Below are 26,950 nucleotides of genomic sequence, written 5' to 3' on the forward strand. Positions count from 1 at the left end.
TGGGAGGAGATGGCTATGCGGCCCTGGGACTTTTTCTCTGTTGGCTCGACTCCTTCTGCTGATGGTGGCCAGTGGTGGACTGACATCGAGGGATCATCTATGGCAGGGGTAGGGAACTCCGGTCCTCGAGAGCCATATTCCAGTCGGATTTTCAGGATTTCCCCAATAAATATGCATTGAAAGCAGTGCATGCAAATAGATCTCATGCATATTCATTGGGGAAATCCTGAAAACTTGACTGGAATATGGCTCTCGAGGACCGGAGTTCCCTACCCCTGATCTATGGTCTGCCTTCTCTCTATGGCCAGATTGCCGCGCTGAGATGTGGTGCTGTCGACTGCCCTACACTGAACTGAATCGAACTTTTATTTTGCTTCATGTTTTTAAAATTTTTAATTACATTCTGCTTTCCTTCCCATTTTTCTTTCTTCTTTTATAGTGTTTTTCTACTGTCTTCTTCTTCTTTTATAAGCATTTTTTTACGCTTCTAAGCATAGATTGAGATCCTGTCTGGGACAGATATGAAATATATATGTGCTGTGGTATGGTTTATCCTGTCTTTAATGCTAACAATTTTTTTCCTTTCTTTATTGTGATTTTAATATTTATGCATATAGTTCCTAACATTCACCTTTAGACTACTAAGCATAGATTGTGATCCCATCTGGGACAAACAGGGAATGTCTATGTATCCTGGTATGGTTTATCCTGTCTTTAATGTTAACCATTTTTTTTTTTTTTAATGTATTCTTGTACACTGCTTTGAACCGAAAGGCATTTGTGCGATATATAAAAATAAACTTATGTTATGTTTTGTTTTAACCAGACCACACGCATTGAACAGGAAACCCAATCATGACAGCTACAGACCAAAAATATATTTTTGTCTTCTGGGAACTAGACCAAGAAGGATTTAAAGGAAGGAAAACCACTTAAATTAAGCACTGCTTTAATATGTACATTTAAGAAGAATACAGTATGTTCATGGACAATGAAGAAATATTGACAAGTCAGGACGTTCTGTCTCTCTCAGGCATTTGAATTAAGACAGTACGAGAAGCTCCATTCTACCAACACAGAAAGTAGTATTTATTTATAGTAGAATCTCAGTTATTTGGCAACCACAGGGATACCGGATAACTGTTTGGAAGATTAGGTCTATACTTTTGATAATCTTCTGTTAGTCCCTGGAGGATTCCATATGCTAGTGTTCAATCCCAACTCGAAGTCCAGGTATTGCAGAAATCCACAACTTTTCCAAGTACACAGAAATCCACAACTTTCCCTTAGCCTGAGAGCTAGTAAACAAATCCAGTTAAGTCCCAAAGTCAAGCAACATACCTGAACAAATCAATGACACAGGGGTACAGGAGGGAATCCCCATCAACAGAAGCAATTCATGAAATGGTTTGCTCTGTAAAATATTAACAAGTGATAACAGGCACAAAGGCAACTGAGAAAAACATTAAGGAACAATGTAGTACTAACCTGCAGTGTGCAGCGAGCACCCCAGGAAAGGCATCGGTAATGTACATACTCACAGAAACTTTCCGCAGGATCTGGCAGTTGGCTGGAAAATCTTCAAGCCTGTAATGAGAGTAACCGAGGCAGAAAGGAGCAGGCTACTCCAAACAACTGAGTGAATATAGATAGGGCAAGTCATATGAAATCCTCCAGGGACTAACAGAAAGAAGATTATCGAAGGTATAAACCTAATACTTCCATTCTGCTACGTCCCTTCCGAATTCCATACGCTAGGTGACATACCAAAGTCACATTAGCCAGGGAGAGACAGAAGAGCCTGTTCTCAAACCAGAGGTTCCAAAAAACAGCATCAGAACGCACCGTCACAACCAGATTGCAGGTAAACAACAAGGATTTTCTTTGATTTACTCATGAAACAAAAGATATCCACAAAAATGTATTCTAACTGAGGAAAAATTAGGACACCCTCAAATATACTTCCACTTAAAGTGGCTCAAATCACACACAGGTGTATCACATCAGGTACACATGATTAGAATATCGTTACTAAGCATTCTGAAGGAGGTTTGCTCTACTTACATTACATTAGTGATTTCTATTCCGCCATTACCTTGCAGTTCAAGGCGAATTACATAAGAATTGTCAAGATATTAAGAAGTACATAAGGAATAGTTTGAACATTTTCTAATTTGCTAAGGAGTAGGTGGTATTGCAGGTGAAGCTTGGGACCAATCTGGTTGTGTTATATTGATTTTATATATTTTTTGAAGAGTAGGATTTTTGTTTCTTTTTTTGAAGGTTTTGTAGTCTGTGGTCGAAACCAGCAGATTGGTGAGTGAGAGTGAACACCATGGTGAGATCAAAAGAGCTGTTTGAGGTCTTCAGAAAGAAGATTGTAGTAGTTAAAAGTATGGTAAGGGATTTAAAAAGATCTTGAAAGAATTTGACATTAGCCATTCCACGATCCAGAAAATAATGTACAAGTGCCAACATGCCCAGGGGTCTGGCCGTCCAAGCAAGTTGATCCCCAGAGCAGACCGCAAGGTGCTAAAAGAAGTCTCCAAAAACCCTTACATGTCATCGTGGGACCTACAGGCTCTTGCTACTATTGATGTGAAAGTGTATGCCTCTACAATCAGAAACATTAACTTGCATGAAATTTAACTTGCATGGGAGGTGTGCAAGGAGAAAAACTTTGCTCTCTAAGAGAAACATCAAGGCCAGACTGAAGTTTGCCAGAGAGAACGCAGACAAACACCAGGGCTTCTGGAAAAGTGTTCTTTGGACAAATGAGTCTAAAATTGAATTATTTGGACACCAGAAAAGGGGACATGTTTGGCGTACACCAAATACAGCATTCCAGGAAAAGGACCTCATACCAACTGTGAGGCATGGAGGTGGAAGTGTCATGCTTTGGGAATGCTTTGCTGCAGCAGGACCTGGCCAGCTCACCATCATAGAATCCACCATGAATTCTACCGTGTATCAGAGGAGAAACACATGAGACCATCTTTAAGAAAATTAAAGCTGAAGTGAAACTGGACCCTGCAACACGACAATGACCCAAAACATACCAGTAAATCCACCAAGGACTGGCTGAAAAATAATAAATGGAGAGTCCTAGAGTGGCAGAGTCAAAGCCCTAATCTTAATCCCATTGAGATGCTGTGGGGTGATTTGAAATGGGCTGTACATGCAAGAAACCCCTCAAACATCTCACAGCTGAAAGAATTCTGCATTGAGGAGTGGGCCAAACTTTCCTCAGACCGATGTCAGAGAATGGTAGATGGCTACAAGAAGCGTCTCACTGCACTTATTTCAGCCAAAGGGGGTAACACTAGTTATTAGGGTGTCCTAATTTATTCCTCATTTAGAATACACATTTTTGTCGATATCTTTTGTTTCATGAGTAAATCAAGGAAAACTTTTGTTGTTTACCTGTAATTACATCACTTTCTTTTCCAGAGATAAATAATAAAAAAAAATGTTTGACAGTGATATGTGAATATTTCTTAAGAAAGAACTGAATATTTCATGGGGTGCCCTAATTTTGCCACGACTGTAACCTCCTGGTTGACATGAAAGACTGAGATCACTGTTGGCCAGAAGGAAGGTACAATATGGAGGAAAAACACCCGCATCTATAATACGGAGAAAGGGTTCCCTGCACAAAAGAGCATAAAGCTCCAAAATACACCATGTTAAGACAATGGTGACCAGAAAAACTGACTTGAACTTTAGGTTGAGAAGAAATCCATCCTATAGTGGCTCAAAAGGTGCCTCACCAAGGTCCTGCAAAACAATGGTAAGATTCTACGAAAGGAAGACACAAGAGAGAACGCAGACGAAGCACCCCCTCCCCCCATATACATGGACACATCTGGAAGAGCAGTAAACAAACTAGCACCTCTGCGTAGAGAATGATACAGTGGCTGTTACCTGTGGCTAGCCCGTCAAGCCGGCCAAACCAGCCTGCAGTCACGTGTGTTTGTGGGCGGAAGCTTCTCCTCTGACGCAACTTCCGGTTGCATCAGAGGAGAAGCTTCCACCCACAGATGCATGCGACTGCGGGCAGGCTCGGCTGGCTTCAGCAAGTTACTCTGGAAAGTAACTTAAAACGCGCCGCAAAGAGAGATTCTTGGGCCGCACAATGGGTGCAGAAGGGCGGTGAGGTGGCGAGAGGGAAGGGTGGTGGTGGAAAAGAAAGGAACAGACGCTTAAGGGGGGGGGGGGTGAAGAGGAACAGATGCTGATGGGAAAAAGTGGAGAAGACAGAGTGGGGGAGAAGACACTGAAGGGAAATGGGGAAGGCAGAGTGGGGCAGAAGACGCTGAAGGGAAATGGGAAACAGATAGTGGGGAGAAGACGCTGAAGGGAAATGGGAAACAGATAGTGGGGAGAGGACGCTGAACGGAAATGGGGAAACAGATAGTGGTGAGAGGACGCTGGAAGGAAAGAAGACAGAGATGCCAGTCTATGGGGGGAGCGAAGGGAAGAAGATGGGTGCCAGACCAATTGGGGGGGGGCGAGTGAAGGGAGAGGCACAGTAACAGAGCAAATGGAAGATGCAAAGAGAAGACAGACAGTGGATGGAAGGAATTGAATGAGAAGATGAGGAAAGCAGAAACCAGACAACAAAGGTAGAAAAAAATATTTATTTTCTTTTTTTGCTTTAGGATAAAGTAGTATATTAGTTGTGTTGATAAAAATTTATAAACAAAGCCCTGCCAGCTGAACATCTCTTTTTCTAGTTCAGCAGCCAGAACTTTGATTTATAAGGAAGGAATAAGCTAAATATTGCAGTACTGAGGCTTGTATGGATGCTGCGGGGAAAGAGCGGTGACAGGGACGATGGTTGCGGGGACGGGGCAGTGACAGGGATAAATGTTTTCCCCGTGTCATTCTCTACCCCTGCGTGCTCAAAAACATGAAAGGTCTGCAACCGGAACTTTCAGGGAAGCCACTGCCACTGAAGGAAAGCCAGGACTACCGAACTGGGAGCCTTCTCAGGCTCCACCTAATTCCAAGCACCCCACTGTGGGAAAACCTTCCAGGCTTTGGCAGAAGAAGCCAGAGGAGAGGGTTACTTAGAGCACAAAGGAGTCGAAATAACTATCTCCAAATAACCACGAATCATCAAGGAGCACTCAAGAGCCATGCTGCAAGACCAAAATGTAGGATCTGCATGGACACCGGTCCTTGATTGAGAAGATATCGAAGAAAAGGGAGCCGAGCTTCTTATCTCGCTGAAGATATACGAGAACCACATACCACGGGTGGCGAGGTCAATCCGGAGCCACTAGAGACACCTGGCCAGGATGCATCGCTGTCCAGCGGATGACCTGACTAGAGGCCACGGAGGGAATATCACACAGGCACTCGTGAGCCAGCCAGGGCCAAACCAAGGCATCTGGCCCTAGATTCCTCGTTGGTAGACAACTGAAAAGGCCCCTGACCTTTGAGATCTCTGCTGAAGCCAACAAGAACCTCGGAAAAACTCCAGCTCGTATGATCAGATGGAATGCTTTCTGCATGAGAGACCATGCTCCTGAGACCAGGAACTGTCAGCGAAGGAAGACTGCCAGATTATTGTCGACTCCGGCCCCATGGGCTGCTGAGAAAGGCAGAAGATGTGCTTCCATCCAGTGGAACGCCACCAATCTTTCTGGCCTAAAAGAGATAGAATGCTAGGGCTCCCTCATGATGCACATATGCTATCACTGTGACGTCAAAGAAACATGCACCACTGGTCTTTTCTGCTAAAGCTCCAGATGATTGGTCAACCAATGCTGTGGACCAGGAGCGAGCCCCGCAGTGAGCCCGCAACCCAACATGTTAACATCCGTCATAAGAATCATCCACTCAGAAAACCGAAGAAGTCAGCCTTGGCCGAGAGCCACCCCTGAAGCCACCAGCTCAAATTGCTGCCATGTGGCTCCGTCCAGGGAAGCGGTATCTGAAGTGGAAAACTCAGCAGAGATCACCAAGATAGGAGGGATGCCAATCAAGGGCGCTTGGGCAACCTGGCCTAGGGGATCACCTCCAAGGAGGCTGCCTGAGACCCCAGAACCTGCAGACAAACCAGGCCGAGAGAGCCGGACAGTCCAAGAGAATTATGATCTGTTGACAAAGGTTTGTCCACTGTCTCTGAGAAGAAACACGACCCTGTCTGGAGAAGAGAAGCCCCAGAAACTCCGAGGACTGGGAGGATGCTAAGCATTTCTTCCTGAATTCACCAATGCCTGCAGCAGATACTACCATCCTCACCGCATCTTCGTACCCAACGAAATGGAGCCCAGATCACCTGCTGGACTTGGACCTCCTGCAAGTGGAAAACTGCCTCAACTACAAGCGCTTTGATGAAAGTGTGGGAGCTGTCGTGACGCCCAAGGGGCAGAGCTGCAAATTGGAAATGCTGTTCAAGAACATTGAAAAACAGAAACCTGCGATGTTCTGGGCAGATGGAAATATGGAGGAAAACTAGAAACTCCCCTGGAGACAACTAGCACCGTGTACTCCGTTATCCATTTGAAAAAAGGAAATTTGCAAGAAGTGGGTGACCAATTGTAGATCTAGAGTATGTCTCCAATCCTTCGAGCCTTTGGAAAGCTTGGACTCAGGGCGATTCCCCAGCTTACAGAGGAGGGAACAAAGAGGAGGTGAAGTCAGAAGCTCCCGCCCACTCCCCTAGTGTCCTATGATACACAATCGTTGATCAGGCACCCATCTGGCGCAATATTCACATTCAATAGATTAGGAGTCCATCCCAATCGATTTTGAGTCAAATTGAGGGGTTTTTGAGGCAGAAATAAAAGTTACAAAAAAGATTGATTTTAAAATCCAAAATGCTGCTGTCATGAAATTTGTACCAAAAACAGTAAACAAAATCCGAAAATAAAAAAATAGCAATTTGGGGTCTGGAAGGTGGGAGATCTGAACCCTACTCTCAGAAACTGTGAAAATCAACTTTTAAATGGTTTTACAAGCCACCTCTGACATTCCCATAGGAAATAATGGAAGTACTCAGTCTTTGTGGTGCCTTGTCTGTCAACGATTTTAACATCAGCTGAATGAAGAGAATGGACTTTCTGCCTCAGAAACTTCTCCAAATGACCAGAATGGAAGACCTTTGGACTGCCAGCCACTGACTATGACCGCCGCCCCTACAGATTCTCGATCATGCGGTCAGGGGAGGGAAAGGCAGTCTGTGCCTTGAAACCTAGGTGGGTTTCACTCCAGATGGATAAAAATCTGTGCCTGAAACCTGTGAGAAGGTCACCGGCCAGCAGACTACCAGGGGAAGGAACCCTGAATCTATAAACAGTGGTGGCACACAGCAGGCTGGCTCTACATATCCACCAGAGCTTCTATGTGAAGCTGCAGTCCAGCACCGCGGATCTGCGTCCTTTCTTCTAACAGGGGACCTCTGGGAAGTGTTCTCAAGGCACTGAAGCCACCAAGAAAATGAACTTTAAGAAAAAAAAATAAGAAATAGAAGCAGAGCAACTGCAAAAAACTTCTACACAGCTTGCAGAATGTGAAACTGGATTTGTTTACCAGCTCTCAGGCTAAGGGGGGGTAGAGCATGTGCTCAGAAAAGTTGTGGATTTCTGCAATACCCGGACTGCGAGTTGGGATTGAACACCTAGCATATGGAATCCAGAAGGGATGTAACAGAATTTCTGGTTAATTGAGAGTGTGTTAGAAACCTTATCCCTCCTCCCTCCCTTCCTCAAGCTCCAAAGTGGCAGAAGCAGGCGGTGGTCTTGAGCTGCAAACTCCCTCACTCCCTTCTTCTCTTCCTTCCTTACCAGAGAGCAGCCATTCAGCAGGAGGCAGCCTCAAAACAAACTGCTCACAGCCAGCCCTAGCAGGGCCTTTCCTCTGATGCTTGAGGGAGGGAGAATTTATGGCTCAGGATGCTGGTGCTTCAGGAGATTTTTTTTTTTTTTTTACACCAGTGATTTTTTTGCCAGTTATGTGAGGCTCGGTAAACTGAGTCTCTACTGTATTTATTCGATTTTTTATTTATTTATTCAATTTTCTATACCGTTCTACCAGGGGAGCTCAGAACGGTTTACATGCATTTATTCAGGTACTCAAGCAGTTTTCCCTCTCTGTCCCAGTGGGCTCACAATCTATCTATCATACCTGGGGCAATGGGGGGATTAAGTGACTTGCCCAGGGTCACAAGGAGCAGCATGGGTTTGAACCCACAACCTCAGGGTGCTGAGGCTTTAGCTTTTAACCACTGCGCCACACTTACAAAAGATCTCAGAATAGGTTACAAGTCAGGTACTCAAGCATTTTCCCTACTTGTCTCGGAGGGCTGACAGTCTATCTAATGTACCTGGGGAAGTGGAGGATTAAGTGACTTGCTCAGGGTCACATGGAACAGCATGGGGTTTGAACCTACAACCTCAGGGTACTGAGGCTGTAGCTCTAACCACTATGCCAAATCAAATCTGATCTAATAATTATTTAAAAATGATTTAATTAGTTCTGCCAGATATGTTCTTCAATATTAGATATATACTTCAATGCATAGCAAAAATAAGAGAACACAGGATTCTGGTGTATACATCAGAGGATATAATGACTACAGCCACAACAGAGATTGCATAAGTTACAACACTTACCCATTTCCTGCCTGGTGCTGCACACACCAGTTCCGTAGATCTTTAATGCATCCATCACTGTCTCCAGTGAGTTGGGGTTATTCTCTGCAAAGCCCAGATAATTATAAGAGCCCATATTTATTACATGTTTGATAGGTTGACCTGTGTGCCTGCAGGATAAGCATTTCAAGAAATGTTCTCTCTCAGAATTCTGTTGCAAACAAGACATTTCAACACTTTAGCTAGTTCTGATTAAAACCTATGTCTTAGTTATTCTTTTCCTTCTTCTAATTTGGTTGGGTCAAGCATTTTTAAAGAAATCCCATATTCAAGATGCTACAAAGCATCAAAAATCAAAAATTGTCAGATATTACACCATCTTCGGTGAATGTCTTTATAAAGTCCCACAATAAATCCCAACAAATAAATAAAACATATTGTAGCTTAAAAAATACATACCACAGCTAATGCCTTAACAAAACTACTCATTAAGAGAGCCACTATTGCAGTATCAGTACCATCCTAAAGAGAGAAAATCCTCGAATATCAATGTGTTCCAACAAAGTCAAGCCCTGTTTCTTACTTCAGCTCAGCACAAAGGTTAATCTGGCTTTTATGCATAATTTTGTAGGTACTTTATGTTGAAACAGATTTTGCACGAGTGGTGCACAATGCATTGGGTAGACATTTAAATCCCACTGTAATGAAGGTACTACCTATTTAGCACAAATGCAGAGAAGTACATAGAAAACCAGAAGTCTGAGTGCAGGGTTTTGTTTTTTTTAAAGCTGGGATTAATATGAGGTCTGAAAACGAGCTAGTTAGTTCTTTTATGCCAGTTTCTGCTTTTTTTATTAGAAAAGCATATGGGACTAGCACCTTTTTCTGGCTTCTTTGAAGAGGAGGGAACAGAAGGGGGAAATTATGCAGAATAACAAAACAAAATTATGCTGTGGTATTTGCAAAAATTATGTATTTGCACCTGAATTGCAGCGCACACATCTGTGCATATGATGGAATTCCACTCTATAAAAGAATCATTACTGCAAAAACTATCTGTGAAGAATAGCATTCCAGTACATAGAGATGCATGCAACTCTGGGTGACAAAACAATGGTACTAGAGCAGACTATTGTGCACATGCATCTGGCACGATAATACACGTTTTAGCCCTTCCACCTTACTACTTGGATATTGCATTGGGGAGCCCCTTCTTTAACCACATGCATTAGGAAACCCAGCACTGAGCTTTAGTGTAGAACTCTTTCTGCATCAACTTATGTACACAGAATACCCAATGCAGCACAGCAGCATAATCCCCCTGGGGTCTTCAGTAATATTCTCTTGACACAGTCAAGTGTTAGATTGTAGCAGAATGTGTGAGAATGACAATCCCCTATGATTTTCTCTGTATAAAATGTGTGTTTGACAAAACAAAGCAAGCAGGCAATGAGAAACCAAAAGCAGAATATAGAGTTCTTTAGACACATGTTGTAGAAACTATCACCTGAAAACAAAAATGTCATATCAGTGGTACCTTGGTTTGCGAGTGCACCGGTTTGCGAGTGTTTTGCAAGACGAGCAAAACACTCAGCAAACTTTTGTCTCGTAAACCGAGCACTGCCCCGATAAACGAGCACTCAGCAATGGTGGCCCAGGGGTGAATACCTGCCTGCGGGTGCTGCAGCGATTCCAAAGTGGTGCCTTCCTTCCCTCTGGGTCCCCGTGCGGCTGCCCTCCCGCTTCGGCCGATGCCTCTGCCGTCAGTCAGCGCCTCCCGGCTCCCAATCCAAGCCGGCTGCCATCCTGAACAAGCATGTGCGCAGCTTCACCTCTCCTCCCCTAAGTCAGCCGCTGCCCCGACAACACGCTCACCATGTACAAGCACGCAGGACGTCCTGCGTGCTTGTACATGGTGAGCATGTTGTCGGGGCAGCGGCTGACTTAGGAGAGGAGAGGAGAGGTGAAGCTGCGCACATGCTCGTTCAGGATGGCGGCTGGCTTGGATGGGAGCCGGGAGGCGCTGACGGATGGCAGAGGCATTGGCCGAAGCGGGATGGCAGCCGCACGGGTACCCTGAGGGAAGGAAGGCACCACTTTGGAACCGCTGCAGCACCCGCAGGCAGGTACTCACCTCTGGGCCACCATTGCTAACTTTGGTTGTGGAACGAATCTTCTGAGTTTGCATTAAGGCCTATGGGGAACTTTGTTTTGATAAATGATAAACTTTGTTTTGATAAATGGATTACGAGCATGATCTTGGAACGGATTATGCTCGTAAACCAAGGTACCACTGTATTTGTAATTTTTGCATGAAATGAGTTTCAGTACACTGCTGAAAAATCATCTAAATGCCAAAATGTTTTCAAATTTTTCTACATTACTATTCAGTACATTAAAATTTGATATATTATTGATTTATAAACAGTACATTAAACTCCACTTCTCATTTTCTTGGTTTTGCAAGCAGGGCACATATAACACTTTTGCTTTCAGGTAAAAATAGACTATATCCAGCTCACAGAAGTTCAGGAAACACTCAGCCACAATTAAATGATTTACTTTCAAATATTTAGCCAAAGAAACTCGGATATTGTGAAAACCCAATAGATCTAATAAACACTTTCACAAAAAAGATGTACAATGTCTGATGGATATCAACAGCACAATTCAGGCTTAATCACAATATGCAATTTGAAAAAACAGAGGAAAAAGCCTCAGACTGAGGCCCTCCCACCGCCACAAAGGGTGGTTAGGCGTTAACCTCACTGGCAAAAAACCTCTATTTCATTGCAGACAGATAAAAGCCTTATACGGTGCTGTTTATGCTATTTGTGCTTAAAGATAGAAGAAAAAATATATTTCCACTTATCTTCTGTTTGATCGGTACACCAACGGTGGCCAGCGTTTCACAAGTCTACTGCCTCAGGGTGTAACGTATCCAATCAAACTTTAAATGGGATGCCGAAATGCATCTCCGCATCCTTTGTGGCGGTGGGAGGGCCTCAGTCTGAGGCTTTTTCCTCTGTTTTTTTCAAATTGCATATTGTGATTAAGCCTGAATTGTGCTGTTGGTATCCACCAGACATTGTACATCTTTTTTGTGAAAGTGTTTTAGATTACTTTCAAATATTGCCATTTATGGGAATGCAGACCTAAAGTGATCAAACAAACTATAGGCAATTCTTTATTTTGTTGACCTTAATTTCTGCATACCTTAGTGGCATCCATTGTGTGGCATCAATATTATATTAATTTGTGATCAACTGAATATCCAGAAGGCATGTTTCACAAATCAAGCACAACGAACTCCCTGTGTGGTGTTCAAGACCCTCTGCTTATCCTGTTTTCATCAGCTACAAAGTCAACTCACCTGAATGTCCAGTTATAGTCATCTGACAAGCGTTCCATCAAGTCAAACTGAGGTCCCGGCATGCTGCAGATGGGGCGGTTCCAGTTATCACGGAGTCTCATATACAGGTTTCTTTTGTAAAAATTCTCAAAGTCTTGATAAAGTGGCACAAAATCCTGGTTCGAAGAAGTTTAAAATAATGAAAGTCCAATAAAGGTATGTCCGTCTCCTCATTTTAAATACTGTATTTTTCCTCATTCTCTAGGGTTATAATATAAATACTGAAATAGCAAAAAAACATCCAACAGGCCAACAACAATGAATTTCACCAGCTCCAAAAACACATGAATTTAAACTTATCAATTTCCATGACCCCGTTCCATCAATATTCACAAACAGCTATGTAGAAATCAACTGGAGCCCAGATTTAAGGAAATATGGATTACTACTCTGCTGCTTTCTTCTTATAACTACTGTACTCTTCTATACATATAGTATATCTCTTGAATTGTACATCCTTTTGAACCTAGTTAGACATAGAGCAACTCATAAATTGAAGATGAGATTAGATTAAAGATACTCATTGACTTACAACCTATGCAAGTTACGACTGTTCTACTTTATGACGCGTTTCGACAGTTTCCCTCACCAGCTGTTAGGAGCACCAGTCTCCCGCACTCCCAAGTCTCGCTACGCAGCACTAATAAAATATCATTACCCAGTCTAATATTTTTGCCTTAATTTAACATAGTAATAAAATCTATACAAGACCTGACTATACTGAAAACTAGTGCTAAGAGAGTGACAAGTGCTTTATAAGGTATGCTCAGAGAAGTGAAACTCTGAAGAGGGGGTAAAAACCCTCTCTTAGGGTAAGAGTTTACCGTCCAATCACTGCATAGGGAGTTCAAAGTCACTCTCTGAGAACTAGGAAAATTCTAAAAAAATTTTGTTTTCAATACTGTATTCAAAAATTAATAAATCTCACTAGATCATAAATGTACTGTAGAATGTGCTTATCTTGTAGAAATAAACTTGTTTCTCTGGGGGTCTCGACGTGGCCCCGTTTCGTGGTCTGCTTCAGTTCTCAGAGAGTGACTTTGAACTCCCTATGCAGTGATTGGACGGTAAACTCTTACCCTAAGAGAGGGTTTTTACCCCCTCTTCAGAGTTTCACTTCTCTGAGCATACCTTATAAAGCACTTGTCACTCTCTTAGCACTAGTTTTCAGTATAGTCAGGTCTTGTATAGATTTTATTACATATATTTTGGACTGACTTTTTCTTACAATATTTTCCCTGTGCAGTGTGAACGCAGTTAATTTAACATAGGTCAACTTACGTCCCGATCAACTTACGACCTATCAGTCAGAACCAATTGCGGTCGCAAGTTGACGAGTCCCTGTATTTATGCATGGCACAAATCTGACACCACCATACTAAGAAAAACTGTGTTCCTATTTCTGCAACAACTGAAAAGATGGCCAGTACAATAAACAAATCAAAAACATTTTGCATGCTATTTAGAGTGATAGTGTTTGAAGATCTAAAGGTGAAGAAACAGTGTGACAAGGCGGTGGCTGTTGCCAGGATGCTAGGCTGTAAAGAGAGAGGCATGGCCAGTAGAATAAAGAAGGTGTTGATGCCCCTGTAAAGGTCAATGGTGAGGCCCCACTTAGAGTATTGGGTTCAATTTTGGAGACTTGAAGCGGTCCAGAGGAAGGTGACAAAAATGGTAGGAGGTTTGTGCCAAAAGACGTACGAGGAGAGACTGGAAGCCCTGAATATGTATATCCTAGAGCAGTGATTCCCAAATCTGTCCTGGCGGACCCCCAGCCAGTCAGGTTTTCAATATATCCCTAATGAATATGCATGAGAGAGATTTGCATACCTGTCACTTCCATTATATGCAAATCTCTCTCATGCATATTCATTAGGGATATCTTGAAAACCTGACTGGCTGGGGGTCCCCCAGGACAGGTTTGGGAACCACTCCCCTAGAGGAAAGGAGGAACAGAGGAGATACAATTCAGATGTTCAAATACTTGAAAAGTATTAATGTAGAACAAACTCTATTCCAGAGAAAGGAAAATGGTAAAACCAGAGGGCATAATTTGAGGTTTAGGGGTGGTACATTCAAGAGTAAAGTTAGGAAATTCTTCTTTATGGAGTGGGTGGTTGATGCATGGAATGCGCTCTCAAGGGAGAAAAGAAAACGGTGACAGAGTTCAAAGAAGCATGGGATGAACACAGAGGATCTCTAATCAGAAAATAATGGGTATACATTGAAGGAACTAAGGCCAGTACTGGGCAGGCTTGCACGGCCTGCAACCCTTATATGGATATTCAGTTGAGGACAAGCTGGGGAGGGCTTTGATAGCTGGGATGGTAAAGATGGGCTGGAGTGAGATTTGATGGAGACTCCAGTAGATGGAACCTAAGGACACAACTGAGCAGGGCTCTGGGTTTCTGGCCCAGAAATATCTAAGAAAAAGGACCATTTAAACTAAATAATTAATTTATGGAACATGTATGGTTGGGCAGATTGGATGGACCATTCAGGGGATGGACCATTCGGGTCTTTATCTGCCACCATTTACTATGTTACTATGTAAACTCGTCAGTCTCTGGTAATCCCTTAAAACTTAAATTATATCGGTAGCATGGAATGTTGCTACTCTTTGGGTTTTGGCCAGGTACTAGTGCCCTGGATTGGCCACCGTGAGAATGGGCTACTGGGCTTGATGAATCATTGGTCTAACTAAGTAAGGCTATCCTTATGTTCCTATGTCTGTTACAGGTTTTCACACAGGGTTTTCACTACAGATTTTCACTGTGCCGACTATAGCTTTTACTGGATAGTTTATAGCTTTACTGAACAGTCTTCACTATAGCTTTTCTCAGGTTTTGTACTGAAAAACAAGGACTCGTCTGAATGGCCAAACACTGTTGAACTCACTGAGTTATACTGGCAATTGTATGAGTCTCCTATTCAGTTAACCCATACTTCTGTTATCTTAGTGTTATCAGCCAGACTCTGCAATCTTAGTGTTATCAGCCAGACTCTGCAGTTCTTGAACAACTTTATTTAATAACATGAAGTAAAGAATAAACACTTAAATTGATGATTTCAAAGCAGTTCAACTTTCACAGAATCTTCTCACTACCAGCATATTCTATTCAAAGGGAATACGACCATATTACCAAAGCATACTTAGAATCTCACTGGCTACCAATAAAAGCAAGAACACAATTCAAACTCTACTGTCTCCTATTCAAAGTAACCCACGGCGCGGCACCCAGCTACCTAAACAACCGTTTTCACTACTATCTCTTATCCAGAAGAAGGAGAACACAGAACATTTTCACCTACCCTCCTCTCAATGGTACTCGACGTAAGAAACTTTATGACAACCTACTAGGGACACAGGCAGCTAATATTGACTCCGACATCTCAAAATTACTGATCGAAATTACAGACATAAAAGAGTTCCGAAAAGAAATAAAAACACTACTGTTCAAAAAATATCTCCCATCAATCTAAACCGCCATCTAATGAGTTCCCAATCAATTCCTTTGGGAATAGAATCTCTTTATCCAACCCAAACTAAACACCCCTACTGTCCATATCATCAACATTAATTAACCAACATCATGCAATCATCAAAACAATAAATACACCTCCGCTTATAGGCATATGATGCTACTCTCCATCCGAAGAAACTTGACTCAGCTCATGTAACATCTTTTGTAATCTAGAATATATTGTAATTCTTTATTCTCCACCAGTTGTAAATTGACTCAGTTGCTATGTAACATCTCCTGTGATATTGAATGTACTATAATTCTTCAATATAAACTGTAATTAACTCTTCTCCTGTAATGTAATTCTACTGGAAATGCCCAGATATCTTCTTTATTGTAATCCGTGGCTATGTTACATCTGCTGCGATATTGAATGTATTGTAACTCTTCACTGTTACTTGTAATCTACTCTTCTCCTGTAATGTAATTCTACTGGAAATGCCCAGATATCATCTTTATTGTAATCCGCCTAGAACCGCAAGGCACAGGCGGAATAGAAATCCCTAATGTAATGTAATGTAATGTAAGCTGGGAGTGTGTCCACACACCTTGTGGAAAATGATACTGTATTCCAGACTTAGATAGAACCTAAGGTGTGTTAGACTGTTAGAAATAAAGGTAAAAACCTGGTGGGAAAACAATGCTAGACACCAGTTCTCATGCAGCCGTGAGGTCTTACAACCATGGCAACTGTTCTCTCTCAAATTGAAGGGCAGGCTTAAGCTCTGTAGTTGCAGCCTAGCTCTTTGAGAAAAGCAAACTTTCTGGGCATTTAAGTCCATAAAGCACACTTTACTTATACATCTTAGCATAAACACTTAAACTTGTTCTTACACAAGAAAGTGAGTAAATGCCCACATAAAGTGGGGGAAGAACAAGAGGTATGTGCTGTTAGTTAAAATGTACTTCTTTCCCAATTAATTAAGGTATTCTCTCTCCTCAGCAGTCATTTTCTTCCAGTTCCAAAAGGGGTTCATTACAGTGGCATCCAGATAAGATAGATAAGAAGGAAACATTTTCTTATTCTACAATAAAAATCTATGCTTATTGAGCATTATTACAAACTTCACTGCCCCAGTTGGCCAACAATATGTAGGGATGACCCTAAAGAAAATAATCATTGTAGCACAAACTACATTCATACGTACTTTCTGTTCTTCTCTCTCTGAAGCCATATGGCATTTCTCTAGTCCCCAAGCCCTCAAAAAATCTCGCAGGTAGCCAAAGAGTGTCACCACTCCAAAACCCAGGTAAGTAAGGACAGCAATGTACAATGGTGCTTGTTCAAACGTTTCATTAGATGATCTCTTGTAGAAACTTCCATTCGGTGCTCCATTTTGCTGGAAAATACAAATAATTTGTAATTAAAACATGTCTAATGCATGGGAATAAACTGTTTATATATAAGCAACCTAATTAGTTAAATATGCAGATATCCTGGAGCGTGCTAGACTAGTATTACTTCATTTGGACAAGTCACAACATAAGGACATTCCTTGACTTTCATGACAGCATCCTGTTTCCCCGATTTCTACTAAATTTATCTACTTTTATAAGTTGGTGAATGCTATTAGTGTTCTTTTACATAGCCCAAGGCACAGAGTGACAAGCTGTTCTCCGACATCTTGGGTGGATATGCATTCACTTAAGCTCTTATCCAACAGTGTATGAGATCCCAAGTATATTTCCTGTAACCTCTCTAGTAATTCTTAAACAGAAGGGCTCTGGGATATCCAGCTCAAATTTCATCTCCGGGGCATAAATGCAATATTCTTACCAACCAAAGAGCTGAGTTCCTTTTCATACCATTCTATGCTATTTTTGACTTGCTGCTATTTTTATATCAAATTTAAGCATGGTAGAACAGACTAGCTGATCCAAGATGGCCGAGAGCTAGGAGGTCTAAGTTTCATTCTCCCTGGCTCTCTTTGGAATTACTTGCCTGCAAGAACATTACCTGGTTTCAAAATGCCGAAGAGGAGAGGACGAAGCGCTGGTGTAGCCTCACAGCGCTCCAGGACGGCCGTCTTCGGCAATATTGAAGAGCTGATGAGGAGAATGCAGGAAACGCTGACCCCATCGGGGAGTTCCCTGCAGGAGATGCGCAGTGCTGGCGAATCTGTGCCGTTCTCCATAGGGCTGGAAACATCATTAAGCACAGATGTGAGAGCACCTCCCCCACGCCCTCAGTCCACCAGTTCCCCGCGAGCGGAGGTACGCCCGGATGTTGGAGTTTACCTCCACTCGGAGGCTAAGGAGATCGAAGGGGGAACTGTGTTGCCGGGGTCCTTGTTGCTACAGGGAAGCCCGAATGTTGAGACTGAGGAGGAAGCGAAGGGAGAAGCAGGAGCCCAACAGGACGTTCGAAGAGCTGGATTGCCAATGGGTGAGCTAAGTAAATTTAATTTACACCCATTTCAGATAGAGAAGCCCCGGGAGGTAACATTAGACTCCCTGTGGGATCTTGTGGCTAATTTGGCAAAGTCCATAAACCCACAATTACAACAACTTGAAAATAAATTTAATCATCGTGAGACTGAGATTAAAAACTTGAAGATTGGAATTGAGGACTCTAAGACCTCAATACAAAATGTTTACCAAGAATTAAAGGTTTCTAAACAAATTACTGAGACATTAATTAAAGATAATATTAACTTAAGAAGGAAGATGGAGGCAATGGAAAATTTTTCCCGGAATAATAACCTTAGACTGATTAACTTTCCCAGGGTGCCTATGATAGCCCCTAGAGAAATGATAAAACGCTATTTGATGGAAATATTGGAGCTTACTGAAGAAACATTACCTCCATTCACACAGGTTTATTACCTTCCAAATAAGACACAGGATCAACAACAACAGAATTTGGGACATGACTCAATGAATATATCTAATATTTTGGAAACATCTGATAAAGAACTAGCGGTTCCAGCAACTTTACTTTTAACAGTAGCTCTCGCACCAGATAAAAACTGGTTGCTGAGACTTTTCTTTAAAAATAAACAGAAAGAATTCTTAGGTTGTAAAATACAGATGTTTCCAGATTTGGCTAAGGAGACTCAGCGAAGGAGACGTGAATTCTTACTAAGGAAACCTGGTGTTTAGCTCTAGGGGCTACATTTTACTTGCGACATCCATGTAAATGTGTAATTAATTATCGTTCACATAAATTTGTTTTCTTTGAGCCATCTCAACTGACAACCTTTCTCTCAACTTCGTGTTTGGAGAAAGATGGAACATGAGTGCTAAGTTTAAGAAAGGGTGTACTGACCTTAGTCAACTAGTATATTTTTGTAATTTAAATTTTCTTTATATTTTCACCTATCATCCAACTTGGATCTTATTTGAGGACTTGAGTTGAAATTTAAGCTTCTATTTGATGTTTGATGTTTTATAATGTTTTCTTGCTGAATTTCCTTTCTGTACAAGTTATACTTGATTATATTGAAAATTCAATAAATATATATTTTAAAAAAAAAAAATTTAAGCATGGTACACTATTTGTTTTCAGGCTTGGTGATCTCCAGCTTGAGGGTAATATCACCGATTTGCAATACTGGGACTTGAAAGTGATGCCCCCGTGGCATGCCAACAAAGGGGCATGTCCCGTTATGCTCCCCTTCATGAGATTAGAGTACACTGGAGACAGCAAAGGATTTTTAATTCATTATAATTTGACTCCGTTCTTGAAGTTTTGGTGTAATTAATTTTAGTAGGTTTGAATTAGGTAGCTGATGAATCAAGAGCGACAATGTAAATCCGCATATAGTCAAGGTTTTCAGAGAGTTAGGTGGACTGGTTGTATGTTGCTTGGGTTACTGATAATGACCCCAGACTACAAATCATTCAGAAAAGAAATAAAAAACATGCTATTCAAGAAATCCTTGAAGACAAACACAGTCACCGCAAAACTCATCCCAATTCTCTGCAGCAACTCGCTCTTTTCTTCAATTGGCCAGGTAACATCTTTTGTAATCCGCCTTGAACTGCAAGGTATTGGCGGAATAGAAATCACTAATGTAATGTAATGTTAGGGGTGTTTTGCTTTTACTTTCAAGTTTCAAGTTTATTTAAAATTTATTATACCGCCCACTCGAGCCTTCTAGGTGGTGCACAAAGATGCCATAACAATATACCAATTCAAATGTAATTTAATCAAAAACAAACCAAGGGAAAAGACAATTTAAGGACAAAGATGAACGGGAACAAAAGGAAAGAGGGGATTCAAACTTCAATTAATAGAAAGAAAAGAAAACATTTAAGGGGAAGAACAAAAGGTTGGGAACTGAAAGTAGAAATATTTCTTAAATCTAAGTCGTCCTTAAAAGGATAGTTTAGGTTACAAAGGCATCGCAGAAAAGGAACGTCTTTAGCTTTACCTTAAAATTGCTAAGTGCTGTATTTTCCCGCAAGTAGTTAGGGATACTGTTCCAGAGAAAAGGAGCAGTAACGGAAAAAATTGTGGTCCTCATTGTACTGATAAGGAGATTATGAGCAGTAGATCGTAGGGTCCTAGTTTGATTATAGGGGATAATCAAATTATTAATAAATTCTGGCTGGCTATTCACTTTCATTTTAAAGGTTAGTAGCAGAATTTTGTAGGTGATCCTATGCTCTAAAGGTAACCAATGAGCTTTATGTAAAAGAGGCATATATGCTGGGTTAGGGAGTGGTTTGTTAAAGAGATGCTGAAGGTCTCACACAACCCCTAATGGAGCCCAACACTCGTTTACTTAATATTCTACTGTTTCTGGCTATCCGAAACATTTTACACTGCTGGAAGAATTTATCCAAGGTAGAATTCATAGTATGATGGAACAGTTTTGTATTACTAACAAATTTAAAAGCGTAATAGCAGAAAAACATCATTCCACTAGATCATACCTTAAAATCTGGAGGCCAGTCCAATCTTACTGTAATTTAGACCATTGACAATCTGTATTTTAGATCATATGTTATAAAGATTACACTGATCATTTTCTCTTAATTATATGCTGCTCGTTGGAAGTTCTCTTATATGCTTGTATGTCTGCAGGCATACCATGTGCTGATAATTGCGTGTACTGGCTTTATATATCTGCTATATACATTTTATACATACAATACGCATAATTTGTTTGCCTACGTAAACTTTCCAAATGGGCATACGATTAAGTAAACCACAAAATCACTTTTGCAGTTTGTTTGATGTTGAAGGTAAGTCCTTTGATTAATGGGGTTGACAAAAGTTTGACCAGTCATGGTCTTAGGGCTAATTTGTACTTCTCACAGATAAGATGTTGTCCTCTCGTAGTTTGTTTCCATCGGATTTTAAACTTAAGACTTCTATTAAATTTCTTGTCCTACTGAACGCTATCCGTATACTGGAATCCTGGAAACTGGGGAACCTTTGAACAATATGACAATGCTTGTATATTATATCTTTAATTTCATGGGATGTTGTGTTGAACTGAAGCACACAAGTATGTTTCTCTTCTTGTGTTTCATGAACTGATGATGATTGGGTAGGTTGCTGTAAGAGCCATTCCCTATGATTAAATTTTGCTCTTTGATATGCTCTTTTTACTATTTGTTTTGCATAACCCCTACTTTTCAAATTGTCAGCTAGTAACTTCGAAGATTGCTTAAAATCTTTTATGTCTGAGCAAATTCTTCAGTGTCCCAAAAATTGTGCCACGGGTAGACTATTTTTCAGAGCAACCGAATGGCAGCTATCATATTGCAACAGGCTGTTGGTGTCCGTGGGCTTCACATAGGGTTTGGATTGAAAACTACCTTGTTTGAGAGACTGGAATTTAATGTTGTCATCACGTGTGTCTAACCAGTTTTTGAATTGCATCAACTGTTCAATGGACCCTTCCCATATCAGAAAGACATCATCTATGTATTTTTTTTTTTTTTTTTTTATTATTAGGATTTTTTATATACCGCCTATCAAGGTTATCTAAGCGGTTTTTACAATCAGGTACTCAAGCATTTTCCCTATCTGTCCTGGTGGGCTCACAATCTATCTAACGTACCTGGGGCTATGGAGGATTAAGTGACTTGCCCAGGGTCACAAGGAGCAGCGTGGGGTTTGAACCCACAACCCCAGGGTGCTGAGGCTGTAGATCCAACCACTGCGCCACACACTCCTTTTCCATCCAAGGATGTGCTGGTCCCAGATGTTCCTATGTAGATGACATGTCTCAAAATCCTTCCTATAAAGACAGACTACTGAGGGGGCACAAGTGATCCCCATAGCCATCCCTTTTACCTGCAAAAACAGTTGTTGACCATCTGTAAAGAAATTCTCTATTAGCACTATCTTCAACAGGGACATCCAAAATTCTGTAGGGCATTGGTGTGGCCTGATATGCATATCCATAGCCTGTCTTACAATATTAAGGCATGATGTCTGCGGTAATGAGGTAATGAAGTATACAAAGATACTATGTCTAATGTTGCCATCATAATTGGTCTGTCTCTCAACTCAATGGATTGTATCCATAGTAAAAATTGACTAAGGATCTAATGAAAAAGAAATAATTAATTCATTGGGTTATTTTTAAACAAAAAATTATTTATACAAGCAGGAATCAATTAATATAGGTGTGAGATAGGGGGATACAAGAGACCTGTGATAGCTCAAAACCAGTTCTTAAGTCGAACAACCGTGGGCACTTGAGGTTACTGTTACCAAAAAGAAAAAAATATAAGAATTAAGTATCAATGTAAATAGAAAGAAAGAGTTTACTTTTCATGAATATCAAAGTAGAAGGGTGATGTGAGATGTTTAAATACCTGTGTGGCTAGTCTCTTTCAATTGAAAAGAAACTCAGGATTGAGAAGGTATAAAATGAGGTTAAGAGGTAATAGGCTCAGGAGTAACCTAAGGAAACACTTTTTTTTTTTTTTTAACAGAAAGGGTTGCAGATGCATGGAACAGTCTCCCAGTAGAGGTGATGGAAACAAACACTGTCTAAATTCAAGAACGCACAGGACAGGCTTGTGGGATCTCTTAGGAAGAAGAAGAGACAGTGGATGCTGCAGATTGGCAGACTGGATGTACCAAATTCGTGCCTCCTACATTTATTTCCTCTTGCCGGCTCCCTCCTCCCAGCTGAACTTCTGTTGTCAAAGCTGCAAGTGGTGGCTTCAGCAAGTGGTCCCCTGGTCTTGCAAAGCTGTGATCGGCAGCTCATGCATGGGCCCGCTGACCCGGAAGCCTTCCCTCTGATGCCAGAGGGATGGAAGTACTTTGATCACAAGTTGTGTAGAAGGCAGCATTTACATTTTTCAGCTCTGCCTCCTGTATCACTGGGCTGGGCTGCATCTCCTCATTTTGACAGGGCGGCCTTCAAGACTCATATGCTTTTCTATTACAAAGATGGTTATCGAGGTAAAAACCTAATCTTCCCTTCTATTGCAAAAGGCATATAAAGTCTTGAACCAGTAGGATGTACTAAAGCAGTCCCGTGAGTCTAGGGAGGAGCAGATGAGCCGGCTGCTAGCATAGAGGATCCAAAGCAGCATCCGGTCATTCTGCTACTTCCATCCTGTAAAATCTCATAAAAGTATGGCGGGTAGATCATGTAACCACCCTACAAATCCCCTCAGATGGAACTGCCCAGGCTCCTCCCATGAAGAAGCCATACTCCTCGTAGAGTGTGCTCTCAAAGAAATCAGTGGTTGCTTACCATACCTGATATACACTGAAGAAATGTAAGCCTTAGAAGCCATCTTCCCTAGATGGCCAGGACTCGTTAGTATAAAAATATGATTTTAGAGATGAAAATGAATCACATCTAGGTAAAGGAGAAGAACTCATCCAGCAACATGTCCTTTTTCTTTGAACCCATGGTTTGGAACACAGATAGCCAGACATCCTGATCTATATGGAAGATCAAAACTACCTTTGGCAGAAAGAAAGGTACTGTGTGCAGCGAGACTCCAGCCTCCGTAAATCTGAGGAAAGGCTCTCTGCACAACAGAGCCTACAGCTCTGAGACCCTTCTCGCTGAGGTGATAGCTACTAGGATAAACAAATCTTAATGGTAACATCTATCAGCGATGCCACTTGTAAGGGATTCAACATCGGAAATGGCTGTCACACAGGAGAACGCAGCCACAACTCTTTCCTCAATAAATCTGGCTACCGCAGGTTGAAAAGCCAATGAAACTTTCTCCACTTGAGCCCTAAAGCATGAGAGGTCTGCCACCTGCACTTTGAGGGAACCATCCTCCAGGTCCTTCTCGAGTCCATCTTGAAGAAAAGCTAGGACTACTGACATCGAAGCTTTAAAGGTCTCTACCTTTAGTTTAGCACACCAGTGCTGAAACATTTTTCAAGCCTTAGTATAGGCTGCAACAGCCGATGGTTTCTTAGGAGGTAGCTAAGACCACCTCCGAGTAGCTCTTCCATGCTAAGGTTAAGCACTTAAGAGCCAAGCCATAAGCTCAAAGCACTCTGGATCTTTCAAGGCAATTACAGCCTACAAGAGAAGAGTCTTATGAAGTGACAGCTTGAAACACTTGTCCCTCGCTGAACCAGATCCACGTACCATGATTAACGTAGCCAATCTGGAGCAACCAAGATTACCAACTCCAGGTTGGTCGCTACTCTGCGAATGAACTGGCTTATCATGGATAGATTAATGGCAATTTATTTTTAAAGTCCAACTTTAATGAGGTTTATTTCAGAAAGTATACATCTCAAAGATATCTTCATTCGATTGTAATTCATATGAGCTTAAAGAACTTCATAAATATTTTTTATTTTAATATATCTCTAAAGTTCATAATAAATAATTCACCATACATTTGTTGTATACTCGATTTTTCAACTTCTCTTATTTTCTAATTATGGGATAAGACCTCAGTGGCTACATCTGTACAGAATCAAATCTGTTAAATGCAGAGTTCACAACGTAGCTAGCCTCCTCATTGGTCATATCCCTACTCCTTCTTTTGTTAAATAATCTTGATTTTATATATTAGTTTTATGAAATAAATTAGTTTTTAAACTTAGCTTTCTCATATCATTTTGGCGTTTAAACGGGACTCCGACATGGATCCACGTTTCGCTAGTGCTTTTTCAAGGAGATGCCTCTAAATAGAAAGATACATCAGAAAAATTTGTTAGGAAATAAATATCTTAAACATGAAACATTCATCACTAAGATTATGCAAACATATTTTTTTTTCTTTTACCGATATTCAGACCCGCCACCTGCTTCAAATCTTTTTCAACATGGCGGCAGCATCTGAAAAGCTGTTTAACTATCTACTTATCACATTACTGTCTAAACCAATCAGAGTAAAGTACTAAGCAGAGCACCGGAAAATTTAAAATTACATCAAAGACGTCTATTCTACCTCACTAGTTAATCCAAAAGGAATAACTGAATTAAGATCAAAGATCCATTTCTGCTCACGAATATTCAAATAACTATTGATGTTGCCACTCTCCCACCCTACTTTTATATCCTCCATTTGATATCTCCAACAGTATGACCTGCCTCTAGCCAGTGAGCTACAATCTGAGCTTGTAAATTTTTTGTAGTTATACGAGATTTATGCTCAGTTAAGCATGTCTTTATTTGGCAACTGTTCCTGCCTATATAAATCTTATTGCAGAGTATCATATAAACTACGTATTTGCTATTGCAATCAGAGTATTCTCTAGAGTGAAGTTCTCTACCTGAATTCTGGTCCATCTATGAGGATCCAGTTATACTAGTCTCACACCATTGACAATTATCGCATGTGGTGTGAAATCCCTCCCTATTTGTCCACACATTATTTTTCACATTGCGAAAGATCCCTCCTATATTTTTTGAGCATTGATTCTGTACAGATGTAGCCACTGAGGTCTTATCCCGTAATTAGAAAATAAGAAGTTGAAAAATTGAGTACACAACAAATGTATGGTGAATTATTTATTATGAATTTTAGAGATATATTAGAATAAAAAATATTTATGAAGTTCTTTAAGCTCATATGAATTACAATTGAATGAAGATATCTTTGAGATCTATACTGACTTATCATGGGCCATGGGTGATACATGTATAACAGCCCTTCTTCTGTCTAAGGTTGTACTAGAGCATCCATGCTGGCGCTTCCAGATTCAGATCTTTGGCTGAAGAACTAAGAGCCCTTTTTAAAAATTTTGTTAGCTGCCGACACAATCACATCAAACGCCGGATGCCCCCAGTGACTCATAATGCTGTTGAAGGTCTTCTGGGACAAAGACCACTTTCAAACCAAAAATCCTTTCAAAAAGATTGCTAATCTCTCTATAAAAAGACTGTCAACAATTTAACTAGTCTTTAATTGTTAAGCTCCATGATTTCCTAAGAAGGAGGAAAAAGCCTCGGACTCTTGCCTCCTGCAAGCATGCAAAGTGACTGCAGGATTTGCTTCCTGCTGTAACTGAAGCTGTTTTTGATGTATTTTCTCTCCAATATAAGTTATTACAGATTCCACTGCAACCTAGCAGTCTGTTATTGAGTAAAAGGGATGAAGAAAAGAGGAAAGGCTGGCCCAATATCCTGGTTACAATTCAGGATCTGCGTTTCCTCCTTGCTGTTCCTCTGTCCTCAGTATCTGTTGACTAGACTAAGCTCCACTGAGTTGGGACTGTCAGTATATCTGTATAGCACGGCACTTTGGGAACACTAAATTTAGTAGTAGTGAAAACTATGTCAAATTTAAAAGGCTGACTTCCTTCTCAAAGTCAGATCAACAGAATGCCACAAGCCAAAGTATTGGTATGCCACAAACATTCCTTCTCATTCTCCTCCTCCCCATGCCTTTACTTCTTTTTACAAAAGGGAAACAACATAGGGGAAGAGTACCAAAAGGAAAGAGGATCACACATGCTCACTATGGGCTAGATTCACTAAGCAAACCGTTCATGTACCGATCGGTTTGCGACCCGATTTTCCTAACCTCACTAATCTCTGTGTCAATCCAATTCTGATCCATGCATGCAAATGAGGGGAAACAGCTTGCAAAGTAGGCAGGGACGTGATTCACAAAACAAATCTGGGACACCGACTGGGCTGGCCAATCAACAGAAGCGACTGCTGGGGACCAGTCACATAAGTCGCTGCCAACTCTCCTGCTCCATTGCCGCACTGCATTCTGCCCCAATCTTCCAGCCCTGCTCGGTTCCAAAATGCCGTTGCTAAACTCAGCTCACAATCTAAGAATAAAAAACACTGAACCCTCAAAATGGTGCTGGCATTTCTGTAAGACGCTGATTACTGTTACCATACCAATCACACAGTCACGCTCCCTCTCCGTTTCTGACATCAAAGACAAATGCTACCAATCATATGAAATAATTTTAATTAAAAAAACATACTTCAATCAGTTGTGCTATTCAATCAAGTTAGGCTAGGAATTAATGAATCTCCACTTCCCCC

At 41.2% G+C, this 26,950-nt stretch overlaps 1 protein-coding gene across 1 annotated transcript in view; it reads right to left on the reverse strand.

Annotated features, from left to right (window-relative positions):
- The window catches only part of LOC117358113 (serine palmitoyltransferase 3-like), a 227,082-nt gene that overhangs the window by 143,078 nt on the left and 57,054 nt on the right, over positions 1 to 26,950 (reverse strand). The window contains exons 2-4 of the mRNA XM_033939643.1: positions 16,688 to 16,879; positions 11,977 to 12,131; positions 8,625 to 8,773 (exon numbers count right to left, since the gene is read on the reverse strand). Of these exons, the coding sequence (XP_033795534.1) occupies positions 8,625 to 8,773; positions 11,977 to 12,131; positions 16,688 to 16,879 (496 nt within the window). The remainder of the gene's footprint in view (positions 1 to 8,624; positions 8,774 to 11,976; positions 12,132 to 16,687; positions 16,880 to 26,950) is intronic.

This window comes from Geotrypetes seraphini, chromosome 3 (genome assembly GCF_902459505.1).
Source record: "Geotrypetes seraphini chromosome 3, aGeoSer1.1, whole genome shotgun sequence".
In the NCBI taxonomy this organism is placed as follows: domain Eukaryota; kingdom Metazoa; phylum Chordata; class Amphibia; order Gymnophiona; family Dermophiidae; genus Geotrypetes; species Geotrypetes seraphini.